Genomic DNA, 16,419 nt, shown 5'->3' with positions numbered 1-16,419 from the left:
AGTAGTACTCACTACTACTACCACCACCACCACCACCACCACCGCACTATTGCATCATCATTCCCAGTTACTACGCCTCCCTAAATCCACTAAATCCTCTGCAGTCTTTTAAACACCTGTTCTAACCTTGATCTCTTCAAATGCCTACATTCGAAGAATTCAAAGTCTCCAATTTTTTTTTTGATTCCCCTAATCAATAATCAAAAATAGGCTACATCTTGACATAAACGTTTTCAAAATGTTTTTTCTTAGACACATACCTTTGCTTCAAATTATTATATCCCTTATGATATTTTTTCTTCATTCTTCATTCTTCAGTTTTCTTTATTAAATTTGCCATTTCCAAGTGAAATAAAAGATACATATATTTTTCTAGAAACAACTAGTAGTGAATATTTGTTTCCAACACACTAAAAAACAAAACTTGCCAAAGATTGCAAACTCAGTTTACTTTAAAAATATCTATGAAATAATAGTTTAAAACCATCTTTAGTCACTGAGTAATAATTCCATAATTGGGGATCATAGGTGCCAATAATTTGGGATCTTTCATGGGGACCACCTCTTGGGAGTGTGCAATTTGAAGTCCAGTCCTCTGCCCAAGGCTTGGGTTGGGTGGGGATAGGGACCACCAAATGTCAAGTGGGAGGAGCATAAGGGATAGACTTGGTATATCAAAGATTTCTTTCTGAATTGCCTGTACTCCATGTGTTACAGTTAATTCTACCTGCTCTTTGTTCAGACCATTTTGCCCACTTTAAGGTCTCTGATTTGCCTCTGCCCAATCCCTAATCACCAGCAGCTTGATTTATTCACTTTTAACAGCTTCCAGCTCACCATTTAATCTCCCAAGTCAAAGGCTTTATAGGCTTTGTTGTTCTGAGTTCTCCCCGTGGGTCTGAGTAGTGTTTTGTCAACTGACCTCCCATCCCTGCCCAGCAGTTCGGGCAGACCTTGCAAACACAGCCCAGTGCTTCCCAATCTCCCTAACCCAGTTCTCTGGCTTTTCACTAAAGGGATGGTTTTTTCCTCAAGCATAATTTTAGACCTGCTGTTCTGACTTGGTCTTTAATGGCTTTTTATTAATGAGCAGCTGTCCACGGTTGAATACAGATTATAAAGTCACATTCATTTCTTGAGCAAGCAAAACAAAGCCTTGGAGCTCTCAGTGACAGTTTTGAATAGATACGTTTGAGAGCAAAGGATATTCTGATGATAATTTTAATGGATTGTTTCATTGTCTTTCTATTCTAGAGACTTGTGCTTGCTTTCAAAATCATACATTTTAATATTCTGAAAAATTATAACTTATTTTTTAATCTCCACATCACCATTTAATAGTTAGGATCAGATGTTTAATAGAGAAACCAACAAGTCTGAAGCAGCTTTTTAAATTTCCTTTCTATTAAAATAAAATTGACTCTCTGTGAAGCATTTAAATATTTTCCATCATAAATATTACTATAATATATCTCTATAGTTATTTTTATTGCTAAATATAGGAAGACCCAAGGTTTAAGAACAATTTAGAGTTAACCAAATTAACCTTCGGAAGATGCCTAGATAGGAATAGAGAAAAATAATCCATGTCCTTTATTAGAAATGGATTCAAATGGGGGCGCCTGGGTGGCTCAGTTGTTAAGCGTCTGCCTTCGGCTCAGGTCATGATCCCAGGGTCCTGGGATTGAGTCCCACATCGGGCTCCCTGCTCGGCGGGAAGCCTGCTTCTCCCTCGCCTGCTTCTCCCTCTCCCTCTGCTGCTCCCCCTGCTTGTGTTCCCTCTCTCGTTGTCTATCAATAAATAAATAAAATCGTAAAAAAAAAAAAAAAGAAAGAAATGGATTCAAATGAAAACACTTCTGTGTTTCAGTAGTTTCAGTAGTGAGCTGCAACCATGTAATACCTCTTGGCCACATTGTTATTAGAGCTATAATATAGTTCAGCTATGTTATGAGTTAAGTAGACTTGATCTGAGCAGATCTGCAATGTAAGGCCATTTATTATTTCTAAGGGTAAATGTGTTAAGATTCACACAAGTAACAGCTTCTCATATGTACAATACAATCTGCCTTGTACATGAAAACTTAAAAATGAAACAACACTGAACCAACAAAGCCTAATTCATTCAGCTATAACATGAACTATAGCTATAGCTTGAACACATTTGAGCCTTAGTTTTCTCATCTGCAAAATCAGATTAATAATTCCTGCCTTGTAGGATTATTTTGCAAAATGTATGTGTTGGAAACAAAGCAGATCAATGAAAGTTTTATCATTTTCAAGTCCAGTAGAATCTTCTTTCAGCTCACAGCAGGGAATAGAGCTTCCAGAAAAACAGGAGTGAATTTTCTCTCACCAGCAACCAGAAATAGACATGTTTGTTAGTTACACATAAAAAAGGGGAAAGAAGTGTTTTAGAGTTTCACTCTGAGCACATCCGCTACCTCCTTTGCCCCCTTTGATTTTAAAGACAGAGGGTGAAAAAACAGCTGTTAAAGGAAAGCACCCACAATCCTACCCTCTCTGTGCTTTTTCTCACTACTTATGGGATATTTTGCTCATAACGGTGTCTGTTGCCAGGTTCTTTCCTTTCTTTCTTTTCAGTGTCTATTATTTTAGCACACCAGAATTCTCATAATGATCTCCTAACTAATCTTTTGTATTTTATTTTTTCCTTCCTCTAAATCAGCTTGGTACTTTGCTATATGATTAATATAAGTATTTTTAAAGCTTCTTCATGATAAATGTCCTGTTCAAAATAAAGAGAGATTTACTGTTGTCCATCAATTCAAATTGACTTGGGTGGACATGTGTCTCAATTGTTGCTTTTTAATCTCTTAATTTCAAACTGCTGCTCCTGGATCCCCCGGTGACCACCTCTGGCCCTTTAAAATATCAGACATGCCCGCAACTCTGGTTAAAAACATTTGTCTGTGTATACTGTACATTTCATTACTCACCTCCTCATCATGAAATATGTATTTCTTGCTGTGGTTTTTATCTGAAATTAAATCCTTTATAAGTGAGAATTAAATCCATGTTATAACCATACTAGATATTTTCAGTATAAAAAACTTAACATATTTACTTTCTCTCTTCCTAGGGAGAACTTATATGCATAAAGGATCATCTGCTGAATATATAAATTACTCTAAAGAAAAGCCAAAGGAAAATACTCTTGCCATGTAACCAGACACATTCATAAATATCATGCCCAAAAGGAATTATTTTTTTTCTGCTCATAGGCTCTGAGCCCATTACCATAGCAACCATAACTAGTGTTGTCTAACTGGATGTGAATTTTATACACTTGTTATTTGAAATGTTAAGGCAGTAAGTCAGGATAAAGTGCAATTTCTATAATATTTTGCAAGGACTACTTTATCTCAGAAATCTGGAAAAGGAAGAAAAGCTTCATCGTGCAGCTTATTCATTTGTTTAATGAAATGGTTTCTTCAACATTTACCATGGGCACAGTATATGCGAAGCATGTTAAGAGAAGTCAAAAGCATATACAACCCTTAACCTGAAGGAACTTCCCTAATAAAATCAGCTTGTCATGGGTGAACAGAATTCCTGAAAGAGCAGGTTTTTCATAGGGAGTCTTCTAATTTTAGAATAATCTGATCATAATAACTAGCATATTAGTACCTGTAAGTAAGACGGCAAGAGGCTTACAGCTGGTCAGAGTGCCCCCAGGTATTCAAGCACCTACTGTAACCCCTATGGCAGGTCCTTTTTTTTTTTTAAGTTTTACACATTGTGTCTGTAGCTACTCTCTGGAGAAGTGTTTCTTTCACTGGAGGTTGAACCCTGTTTGGCAGCTGGTGCCAGCCTGAGGAAGCTGAAAATGCCCACTGATGAGCATGGAAGAAAGGTGTGACCCTTCACCCGTTTCAGATAGGTTTCCCAAACCAAATACATAATGGATTCAGATCAAGGTTTAAGCATTTCTGTTTTGAAGGATACAGGTAAAATAACTTCAAAGATGTACCCGTGGTGTTTGACACTATTTTCTTGCCCTGGTATTGTCCCCACCCGCCTCCCTGGATGGGAAGGATTAATTCCCTGTTCTCTTATTCCTTTCAAATTTTGCTTACTTTAAGCATCTTATGAAATGAGGAGATACATCATTTAGTCCGCATCCCTGGGACCTGCAGAATAAGTCCAAGCCCTTCTGATGGCATGGCACAGAAGACTGTTGTCTCTCCTTCCAGCCTGCCTCGTGCCTTACCTCACGTCACACTGGTGCTCTAGGAACATCATACCATTGCTGATTTCTCCACCTTCCATGCTTTATTTGTCCGCCAAACGGTGTATCAGGATCTACTAGTACTAGATGTTTTGTTACATGGCAGGAAGAAATGCTGAAAAAGGGAGTGCCCTGCCTTCAAGGAACCCACTATCTACTAGTGTTCCAGCCTTCGTTCCTGCCACCACACCTCCTGCCAGGACTCTCTTCCTTGGCTCATCTCATGCTTGATTCCTCAACACTCATCTCAGGTATCATCTTTGGAAGCTGGGCGTCATGCATCTCCATCCTCACAGGATGGCCCCTCTCCCCAGCCAAGTGCCCCTGGAGCACCCTCTGTCTATGGCCTGCACATACCATATGGTATCAACGTGATCTTTGTCCACCACTATTTCCCCAATTGCCTTAGGAACTGTTAGAAGGTAGAGACAGCATCTTATTCCCTGTTGCAGTCTTCTCACTAGAATGCCTGGTATCTAGTAAATGCTAAATAGATGTTTCTTTGAACAAAATGCCAAATATATACACAGATATTTGGATTTGCTACCCAGTAAATGTTTATAATTTTTCTTAAGCACGATTAACAATGATGTGGAGTAAATATACTAGGAAATGGCATACAGAAGAGAAAGGTCTGGGCTTTGTTGGATTTTCTCAGCTGTTCCCAAATGCTTCCTTAGTGTCACTTGCTGGAAGGTACCAGGTACTTTCTGAGTACCAGCTCTTCTTGCTCTGGACATGGCTACAATGCCTTTATTGAGAGTTCTTCCTCAAAATTAAGCAGTTCCTTTAGGATTTTCTGAGTAAAAAGTGCAATTTTTACAGTATGAGAGCTTTGGTTAATTTATCTACATGAATTGTGACTTTTCTTGCATTCCCTTATTTTATTCCCTTATTTAATTTATTTTCTTGCATTCCCTTAGTATTCTCTTGAAAATAAGTATCTCTTGTGTTATAGCATGGAGTTGAGGGAAGTCACAGTCTTAGTAGAGGCAGTTTTGAGTGGGAAGGAGGGTGAGCAGAGAAAGTTTGGCCTCGTTCCAAAGGTTGTTCCAGAGGCAACAACAAAAACTCTTCTTAGAATAGTGACCAGGGTTTGGCAGGCCCAGAAATCCAGGACAATCTAGAATTTCTGGGATTACTATGGATCTGAAAATCAGCAACTTGTCTGAAAAAGGTCTAAAACAATCTCATTTCTCCAAAATCCTTATAAATTAGAATGACTTACATCATTGGAAACCAGAGTTTCATGAATGGATAGGGGAAGTCAGATCTCCCAGTACGTACACAAATTCAAAATGCTTCCAATCTGATCCAAGGGTGGGTAAGTCAAAACTGGACAAGCTCTTTCAACAATATAAAGGGTTCCAAGAGTTGTAGGTATAGCAACTTGGACGTGGCACATCTGCTTCCACACCAAAGACTTCTTAAAGTTTTTTTTAATGAAATAAGAACATACAAATATAAGGAATCAAAAGAAAATTTATATTTTGAAGAAATCTGATTTTTGTGATCAAAGCTAATTAGTACATTTTATATATTATAAAAATATGTTCAGCTTATTTTCTTGAAAATGCTATATGGACTTTATCTTCTACAACAAAATAGCTCATAAAAAGCATTTTTGTTTTCAGCCTGTTCTTCAGGACAGCACTTTAGTTGTATCCTGAAAAGTGAAAACAATACAAATATCTTTTTTAAGTAGTAGTAACATCCAGTGTGGTTTAAAATATGTTTCATTCATTTAACATTTCTAGTATTTCATGGTATGGTTAATCGGGCAAAGGTAGTATTTAAAAATAAGTATTTCAAAGTTTACCAGTGTACTTTTAGAATCAGTAATGCACTCTTTTTGTAGAACTGGGGAGAGAGAAGAGTGGTGCTTAAACTTTGTATTTTTCACATTCAAGCTGTCATTTCATTTAGTGGAACTCTGTGACCATCTTACAAATAAAATAGTGTCAATTCAGAATGCAAAGTTATAAAAATCCCAGCGTTTCATTTCATTAATAGTTAGTATGGTGTGAATGCATTCCCTTTAAATTCCTATGTTGAAAACCTAATACCCAGTGAGATGGTATTTGGAGGTGGAGCCTTTGGGAGGTGCTTAGGTCGTGACGGTGGAGCCATCATGATGGGATTAGTGCTCTTACAAAAGAGACCCACAGAGCTCCCTAGGCCCTTCTACCGGTGAGGACGCAGTCTGTGACCTAGAAGTGGGCCCTCACCTGACTGTGATGGCACCCTGATCTCAGACTTCCAGCCTTCAGAACTGTGAGAAATAAATTTCTGTTGTTGATAAGCCACTCAGTCTGTGGTATTTTGTTACAGCAGCCCAAATGGATTAGGACAATGGTGTTTAAATCACCTTATGTTTTTTAAATCACCTTATGCTTTAATTGGAGAATGACAGATTATTTAGGAGCCAAGGAGAAGACCCTTACTGACTTTTCTGTCTGGCGAAAAAAGCCCTAAAGAAAACGCCAGGAACAATATCATTTACTAATGATTTGAAAATAGAATTTTCTGAATTTTATAAAATCCCAAAGTTGTCAGGAACAAGCAGGCTGAAAGTCAGTGACGACAATTAGAAAACAATGCATTTAACAAGGAAATAGAAAAAGCACAAAGATATAGTAAGCAGTACTTACACTTTATATTTTAATGCTTCTGAAAAGAAACAAATTTAAGCAATGCCTGTAATGCTATTATAAAATGGACAACTGGTTTTACTTTTATTAGAATTCTGAGGATAAGAAAACTTGCATAAAAATAAAATAACTTGTGTGCTAGTCATTTACCTATGGTCCCTTAGCTCCAAACCCACCCTTCCATGTTCAGCTGTAAGAGGCCAGGACTGAGTCTCTTCAAACCATACTTCTCCCTCAACAGCTGGCTCCTAATTAACTTCAGCCATTGGGAGGAAAGAAAGGATTATTCCTTTCTGTTTGATCACTGTTCTTGAAACCCCCAACCTCCAGTTTTTTCTGCCACTCTTGAACCAGCCTTGATGTATCCCTTCATCCTGACCTTACCTATATTTAAATTTAAAATCTAGTCTTAGCTTTTATTCCTCGAAATTCTTCAGTATCCTTTTAAAGTACTACCCCATCTCAAATTCTTCTTACATCCTTCTTTTAACTTTGATTTTTACTCAAATATAAGAAACTAACTAGGTATCTCATAACTTAAGACATTTATCTTCTTTTGATATTTGGAGATCTGTATTGGTTCTGTATAGATCAATAATGATTATTTTTTTTATTTTTAATTGGGGTGAAATCCATAGAACATAAAATTTTAATCATTTTTAAAGTGGACAGTTCAGTAGTGTTAAATATGTTCACACTGCTATGCAACCAATCTCCAGAACTGTTTTCAACTTCTTAAATCTTATCAGTATTTTTAAAGTGATGCTTTCATTTCATTAATCTATCAGAAACTCTCCATCATTCCCCCCATTAGATCAACTGCAAATTGATCAGTATCTGCCAATCAAAGCTTTTTACAATTTGCCTATAATACCCCTACTCATCATTTCCCCCTCAGTAGCAAGGAGGCTTTATTCCCCTTTTGAGAGTTAAAAATCAATTGAATCTCATTTTTAGCACCTATAATAAATATGGCTTGTAGTCTTATCTTCTGAGTGCTCACAATTTAGTAAGGAAGATGGATTTGAAGATGTCTAAGTCTAATAAATGTATACCACTGGAAAGGCCAAAATAACGGTATAAACAAAGCACAACTGGAAAACAAGGGAAAGGAGCATTACATGTATCACAGAGAGGGATGGAAGAAGAGAAACCTGATGGAGGAGGGAGATTTTGAGCAGGGCCAGGCAGCATGCCATGAAAAGCAGATCTGGTGAGTAGAGGAAAGCCGAGATGGAGGGAATATGTGGGACAGCAAGCATCTTCTCTAGGAATGATTTGGCACAGGAGGCAGTCTTCAAGACTGATTTGAGGGACTCTGGGGTTGATTGTAATTTGCATGTAGTAAGGAATCTTCGAGGATTTGACACGACATACTACTGCATGACCCTGTGCTTTAGGAAGATAAGTATGACAGCAATATGGAAGCTAGGCTAAAAGTGAGAAGTTTAGAAGCAGGGAATCCAGGAGGCTATGGTAATAGGTCAAGTAAGTAAAAAAGGAAAAATTTGTAAGTGGAGCAGCAAGACTTTAAAGGAGGAACAGATACGTGACATTATGGATGGAGATTGATGCCCCAGAGCACCTTGAAGGGATGTGGAGCTTGAAGGAAAGAGAGAAGTCTAAGAAGTATCAGCCTGAGAGATAAGAAGGACGACATTGGCACTAACTGGGATGGGGCAGCAGGAAGAAGCACCTTTAGAAGGAAGAGATGAAGAATTCATGCTGAACATGGATAGTCAAAGATGTCCTTTTTCACTCCCCCTTTTTGCTTTGCTCCTATCATGTCCCTGTTCTGGAGTACCTTTCCCTCCATTTCCACATTTCATTCATCTTTTATAATCCTGTCTGTAAAGTCCTGCTGCTGATGGGGTGACACCAACAGTCATCCCAATCATCGTCGCCCACAGGGACATCGCCCTCCTCTGAACCTCCCTAATAGTCACCATCTTTGTCTGCCTGCAGTGCTGGTACTAGCATTTGGATTCCCTTTGTGGAACCACATCTCCACCATCCCCAGAACTTCCCTCCATGTGGGCCAGGCCAGGCTAATTAGAACAGAGGATCTGGTGGCCCCAGTGATTGGCCCAAGAATGGACATGTGACCAAGCTAGGTCAATGATATTGCTTTGGGATTTTGCTGAAAGAGTTGAGAAAGAGATTTGCTCTTTCTGCATTTAGCTGCTGGGCTGGTAGAATGTACATGAAGACACAGGTGGTACCCTTGCCATAAGTCTGGGGTGGGGGGTGGTTAGTAGAGAGTCTGCCTGTGCGTGAATTGACCACCAAGGATCATGGAGCCAAGAGATGGAGAGACACAAGTTTTGGATCATATCATGTGAGTCCTTAGGTCTAGCTACAGCAGAAATCACACTACAACTGGACTTCTCAGTTGAATGAGATTCACTTCACTGCCTAAACCAATTCGAGCTGAGCTTCTGCCCCTTGTAACTGGAAGAGTCCAACATTCCCTTCCCATTCCCCACATTCCCATGTACCACTGTGTAATGCGAATGGCATTTCCTGTAGGGTCATCTCATCTCTACCACGGAAGCAATTACTTTCTCAATGGCCAAGACCTTGTCTCTGTGTTCCCAGTGGTGCCATGCATGGTGGTCGTGCCCTCGGTCTCTCTTCAGTAAATGTTTACTGGAACCTCAGTATGTGGAGACATACATTACAAAAAAGATGAACTACGCTTACCTGGATTTATGTTCAAAATCAAAACTGTGGCCATAAATGCTTCCAAGAGCAACACTCTTCCCATCAGACAGCAAATCACTGGAGCCATTATCTGGGCAGTTGTGCCCACAGCTGACGCCCGGTCACTGCTGCTGTCACCACTCGTGCCACCGCCACTAGACACAGACTGTGCTGGGAGGCTCAGAGGCCCGGATTCCACCCGGACAGCATCATCCAGTATAAATTCAATCTTACCATTTTTTCCTAGGAAGGAAAACCATCAGAGAATTTGACTTCCTTTTATGATTTGTCTTCACACAGTCCCAGTTGGGTTTTCATTGACTTAAAAATCCTATATAATTCCTCATGAAGTATTTTTGTAAATTGAGCCCAAGTAGATTAGTTTAAGTATAAACAAGTGTAAAGAAGATCTCAGAGTTAGAGTTCCATTTGCCCATCCACTATGGGCAGGCGGAATCTGGGTAGATTTTCTTTCTGTAGCATCAGTACTTGCTCCTTAGGGATGCCTTCTTAGTGCCCAGGACTAGAGAGAGGTTGCTTGAAAGGAGGGACAGTAGGGAAGGGAAATGAAGATGCTGAGCCTTTGTTCCATCCCTGGATACTTGACCTAGGAGTAGAGAAGCATCAGCCTCAGTTGGGGGAGATGAGGATGGATACTGAATTTTTTATTTTGAAAAGTTTCAAACATACAGAAGAGTTGAAAGAATAGTACAACAAACACCCATATGCCCTCCACTTTGTTTCAGCAATTTTACTGCTTTCCACGTTTCCTTTAAGTCAGATGCTTTTTTTGTGTTGCACGATTGTGACCCTTTCTTTCTTCTTACCTCAGGTAGACAAGTTTGAGGAAACTTGTTAGATATTTTTAGAGTGTGAAACATAAAAAGCTCATCTAAATACTTTTTAATCCATAAGTTAAATCTTCCCACAGTTTTGAACATGAGATAAGCAATACATTTTTCCTTGATATAATTTCTTCTAGGACTAATTGCTATCATCAATAGTGGTTACCACATAGAGTTTGCAATCCTTGTCACAATGCTGAGGTTTTCATTCCTCTCTCTATTACCTTAAAAAATCATTTGTTTTCTTTCTTTTTTTCCCTCCCTCTTTCTCTCTCTCTCTCTCTCTCTCTCTCTCAGAGAATATAATTAGATCTTGACCACATTGTGCTTTCACAAACAACAGCAATGCATTCTATAACTTTCAAGATGGATGGTCATTGTTCTATAGAATTTTCTGCCACCATTACAATCCATGACAATGGCATATTTAAGTCTTTCCTTTTTTCAGTTTGAAAAAAAAGTGAATTTTTGCAGCATTTTTCTTAATGATTTTTCTGTGTAAAAAATTTAGGTTTTTTTTTTTTTTTTCTCCTGCAGTACTATGAGGAAGCTCAAGAGAACCTTGTCTCGGAGATGCACTCCATGAAGGAGAACTGAAGAACCCAGCTAAAATCCAGAATCGAAACCTTGGGGATATGACTTCAATCAAGCTAATCCAGTTAAAAATCCAGACATCATTAAGCAGACAGGAGCCATCCCTGCCCAAATTCCTGACCCATACAATTGTGAGCAAGTGAAATGGTTGTTGTTTGAGTCATTAGATTTGGGGCTGGTTTGTTATGTATCAATAAGAACAGAAACAAGCACCGTATATCATATAGATTGCTAGGTAAACACGTCCTAAATATGATTATCCAGTAGTAATACTATTTTTATTCAGGCTGACCAAAGATGCAGCCTCAGCTGTTTACTACTTTCTTTTTCTTCTACCCTTTTCTCACCTCATTCTCACATCCCCATTTTCTGTATTAGAAACAACAACCCAAACCTCCTCTATCCGGGTGGCCCCTGCTTTGCTTTTTATTGAGCTATTAGTAGAAGAGGGTGTGGGACCACACTGTCAGGCTCAAGTCTAATCTGCAAGGGGATTTCCCACATGCAGTAACTGGGGGGCTACCTACTAGAAAGAGTTACAAAAATGATGCTTTGTTAATTTTTTCTCATGTACTTTGTTGTTATTACAATTTTATAGTGGTTAATCTACAAACTGGCTAACTGATCTAAAGATAATGAAGAGAAGACTATATTTGTCTTCCTTACTATACACAACCAGGGAACTGAGACCCTACACTTGATGGCAGTAAGAAAGTAAGACAGCGGGCAAGCAAGCAAGCAAGCAAGAGATTAGAAGCAATGGCGGTTCACCATAGCAGGTCAGATAGACACACTAAGGGAAGCTTTAAACGATGAAGGAAAATTTACTCTATAAAAGGAGAATGATATTTTGTTATCACAATAAAACACCAAAGCCTATATAATTATTTCAGCACTCCAGTGATCTTGGTTATTTTGGAACATTGCTATTTGGAAGCGGTAGTTTGAAGAACATGGTCTCCGGGTTGGGTCTTTGCCATTGGGTACCTTTTGGGTCCACCTTCATGGGGAAGTGGACAACTTTCTTCTCACCTAGGGTTCTTGTTAAGTGCCTCATTTCCCAGAAAAGGATCCCAGTTCTCCTACCATTTAGGCTGACTCTCAAAGAATTCGGCTCTGCCCTTAACCAGCCAGTGTATAGGACACTCTAAATACTTGTCTAGGAGCACAACTATGGACTCATTGCCATCTGAGTCCCATCAAACACCAGGTTGAGACATTGGTGCCTAGCAGGCAGACCAAACTTGTGTGGTTTAGGGGATCACCAAAGCAAGAAAAAACAAAAAATAAGGAAAATATTTAGGGGAATGATTTGAGCTTTTGATACGTGTTTAATATGAAAAAATCAGGCTATTGTTGGAATTTCTTTTACTTATTTTACTCTTTTTACTTTTATTTTGACTTTTAGTATATATATGTATATGAGAGAGAACAGTGGTAAGAAGTGGGGAGTAAGTACCAATATAACTTTTCAGAAGTTAGGTCCTATAAAGGTCTTAAATGAGCCCAGATGAATGGTAAACAGATTAATGGAAGTCTGTCTCAGGGATAAGCAGTTTATCCACTTCTCTCTTTTAGATACTCTACAATCTATCACCAATAGATATTCTACAAACTATCTGTCTTGGGCTCAGTAGAAAGGCTTTTACCAATTGAAGTTATGCTATCAACCCATATGAAGACAATATAAGAAACATCACAATGGAAGTTATGACTATTTACTGTAATGTTGAAGATAACACTTCATACAGATTCATTGGGTATACTTTATGAGAACTCACAGGAGACATTTGTTCTGATCTCAGAGCTAGTGGTAAGTCTCCACAACAACTGGTTTGTTTACCTGATGGGCACTGTGGAATCATGATAATGCTTATGTTTTCTCCTTTGCATTGTCTTTCAGAAAGACTAGAACCCAGTTTTCAGTCCAACTCTGAACTCTTGCATGGGGCATTCAAGTTATATGAGCCTATCTTATCCTCCCTTATCTTTAATTTTAAAATCTATATGTTAACTGTTTTCATTATAAATGTAATGCATATTTAGTGAAAATATACAAAAGTACACAAATGGATAAAAATATAAATGATGATGTAATTTTAATGCATAGCCTCAGATTATGTTTATTTTCCTTAATTGCTTGTTTTAATTCTATTTTGTTTTGCATATTAAATATTTTTTGTAAGCTAGATGTTATCTGACATGTTTTCTGAAACAAGATAGAGAGTTCCGATTTTTTTTTAAAGATTTACTTATTCATTTTAGAGAAAGAGAGAAAGAGAGAGAGCACGAGCAGGAGGGGCAGAGGGAGAGGGAGACAGAGTCTCAAGCTGACTCCGTGCTGGGCACGGAGCCCGACGCAGGGCTCGATCTCACAACCATAAGATCACAACCTGAGCCAAAACCAAGAGTCAGAGGCTTAACCGACTGCACCACCCAGGCGCCCCTATAGTGTTCCAATTTGTCTAATTTATTAACCAGAGTATTATAGAATGCTTTGTTCAATTATAATTGTCCCTGTTTATGGATATATATGTGAAGGTCCAAAATAGTATTCTCACCTGTTCTAAGTAGAGTAAGGTCTGTGTAGTTGGCCCAACAGCTGCTAAATGGAATTGTTGTATTTCCACTCAGACCACTGATTTGGTTATTATTGGAGTCCTTTAGTATGGCCTTCAAAGTCAGTGAAGTAATCCCAACTGATACACAATTACCCTAAAGAAAAAAGTAGTAGAGAATTTTAATTGTCCTGTTCCCATGTTTGTTTGTTTGTTTTTTTAAGATGTGTGAAACTTCATTTTTTAAAATGCCTCATGACAAATTTAAAATCTGCAGGAGCTTCTTTCCCTACCCAAGGAGTTCACAAATATGGGTGGGCACTGGAACAAGTTCATTGAAAAGGAACATTTTCAAAACAGGGGAAGATTATATCCATAGGTATCAGTCCAGCTTTTAAGGGGCAGTGTCACCCTCAGGTTGCCAGTGGACCAGGATTACTGAAGTTGGCCCACTCTCCAAGATTTATAGCTTAACTTCTTCACTCAACTAAAGCTTTGAGTTAGAACTTACATCAGAATCTACTGCCTTTACTGAAGGCTGCTGAGAAAATGGCTGTCCTGGCTGAGCGGCAACCGGCTGAGTGATCACTGACAGCGAGGACACAAAGGCCACATGATGAACAGGAAATGCAAACCTTTCAACTGGTTGAGCGGCCACCTGTAAATCAATGGTCATGAGTGATGAAGTGGTTTTCACATGATGAATTAGTCAGGAGCAAATTCATCTTAGCTAGGCTAAGTGTAATATGTAATAATAAGCATAAAAATATGTCCAATATATGAAATTAATTTTATTACAATATTTCCTCTGGACCAGATTCTTGGAGCATTGTTATAAATATTCAAAGAAAAGCACATTTCATACCAATAAATAATTTTTTAGCAGATATACTCCTTTTTCAACTATTTTATCATTTTAGTTATACCATTAAATAAAGAGCCAACATTAATTAGGAAGACATGCCCTCTAAATTATTGTATTGAACTATAAAGAGTTAAAAGAAGAAATAAGCAGCAATGTTTTAAATAGCTAAGATGCATTTTTCTAGTTGCCTTTTCTTACCTTAATCCAGGCAGAATCACTTGGGCTGGGGATAGGATTGGTAATAGACATGGAAGAGATATTAAACCCAAGGATACTACTGGTTTTTCCTGTAATTACAGCTTGTCCAAGAGAGCCAGCGATTTTTTGGAGTTCAGATAACTGCATCTGACCTATGGGGAAACAGTAATATCACATATGTGTTATAAGAATATAGGATTGTGGGGTGCCTGGGTGGCTCAGTCCATTAAGCGTTTGCCTTCAGCTCGAGTCATGATCCCAGGATCCTGGGATCAAGTCCCTCATCGGGCTTCCTGCTCAGCGGGGAGTCTGCTTCTCCCTCTGTCTTCTCCCCTCTGCTCATGCTCATGCTCTATCTCTCTCTCTCAAATAAATAAATAAAATCTTTAAAAAAATAAGAATATAGGATTGTGAGAGTTTTTCTTTTTCTTTTTCTTTTTTTTTTTTGCACAGCTCCATCCACATTCTGGAATTCTGTAGCTTTTTCACCACCCATGAGCTCAATATGACAAAGTCCTATGAATGAGCTTAGGAAAATGGAGAACTCAGTAGAATATGTTTTTAAGCTGTAATTAAAGAAAAACCAAAGGTAGATAAAATAAAGTGAATGAAAGCCTAGTGGAAAAATATATGTCTTTTAATTTAATCCTTTCCCATGCCATTCTTTACTGAGGAGTAAAGCACCATCATGCAAGTGTATCATCACGTACCATTTTTTAAAAAGAGAGTTTTAATTTTGGAGTGTAAGAATAATTAGCATCATCGAATTTACACAATGTGTATTAGTAAGTTCTGAAGTTAACACTACATTACTCACAAATTGTTGCTTGCTCTAGATGTTGATAAATTTCAAAGTTAATTTTAACACTACAGGCAGTTTCTATTGTCTTTGTCTAGCTTGGCAGGCCCTCTTACACTTCCTGGCCTCACCGCGCTCCGTACCTAAGAAGTGGCACCTCTATTCATCATACTCATTTGTCAGAGCCTGGTACTTTTGCCTGATCCCTTCTTCTACTTCATCTCTCCTCCACACCATATAATCAGTTACAGTTTCTAGATCTCTCTGTCCCCACTGTCTAAATCCTAGTCAAAGCCATCATTTCCTAAAACAACTTTTATACTGATTTTCTTGCATCCATTCTGTCCTTCTTTCACTCCATTCTATACATTGTAGTCCGAGTGACCTTTTAAAAAACAACTGTATCCAGGATCTTTCTGGTGTACTGTAAGCCTCGACAACAGTTCCTACCTAGCTATCCAGCACCTTCTATATCCAGAGGCCTGCCTTGAGGACCATGCGCATTGCATTTCCTCCATCAAGGCTAAACCATGAAGCTTAGTGTGCTCAGGAAGAAGGAGGGAGCTGATCTCACATAACACTGAAAATCATGGTCTTAGGGAATTTCAGTCCTGTCAGTTTAACACATCTGTTTTGGTTGACTCAGACCCTCTGGACAAATGATTAATCTTTCAGATTTCTTCTTCTCCCTCCCCTCGCCCCCCTTCCATATACTCTTCTCCAAATGGCTTCCCAGGTATGAGGGCTCATGTGACCTAGCAGCAGCAGGTACAAAGGGGCTTCATATCCACCGACTGCTACTACCACTTGTCCTCACTGGTTTTTGGTGCAACGTGGCGGGTCTGACCTGCCTGCACTGTTAACAGATTTTCTCCGACTACCTGACATGTGAAGGCATCCATTTCTGCTGACTGCCACCTTAAGAAACCAAAGTCCTTAACCTGAAGAGTTTTT

General features: G+C 38.7%; 1 protein-coding gene across 2 annotated transcripts in view; it reads right to left on the bottom strand.

The window, feature by feature from the left end:
• Positions 1–5,819: 5,819 nt before the first annotated feature.
• The window catches only part of PKHD1L1 (PKHD1 like 1), a 152,943-nt gene continuing 142,343 nt past the window's right edge, over positions 5,820–16,419 (bottom strand). The window contains exons 74-78 of one of the 2 annotated variants that reach the window (XM_032415905.1): positions 14,667–14,818; positions 14,115–14,261; positions 13,607–13,760; positions 9,607–9,849; positions 5,820–5,918 (exon numbers count right to left, since the gene is read on the bottom strand). In XM_032415905.1, the coding sequence (XP_032271796.1) occupies positions 5,908–5,918; positions 9,607–9,849; positions 13,607–13,760; positions 14,115–14,261; positions 14,667–14,818 (707 nt within the window). In that variant the 3' untranslated portion in view covers positions 5,820–5,907. Of the gene's footprint in view, positions 5,919–9,254; positions 9,850–13,606; positions 13,761–14,114; positions 14,262–14,666; positions 14,819–16,419 lie in introns of those variants that run through there. The other variant, XM_032415904.1, reaches the window with a different exon arrangement.

This window comes from Phoca vitulina, unplaced genomic scaffold, assembly GCF_004348235.1.
Source record: "Phoca vitulina isolate PV1807 unplaced genomic scaffold, GSC_HSeal_1.0 scaffold18, whole genome shotgun sequence".
NCBI lineage: Eukaryota > Metazoa > Chordata > Mammalia > Carnivora > Phocidae > Phoca > Phoca vitulina.
Note: the sequence above shows the minus strand (reverse complement) of the source record. Positions and strands in the feature narration are given on the sequence as shown.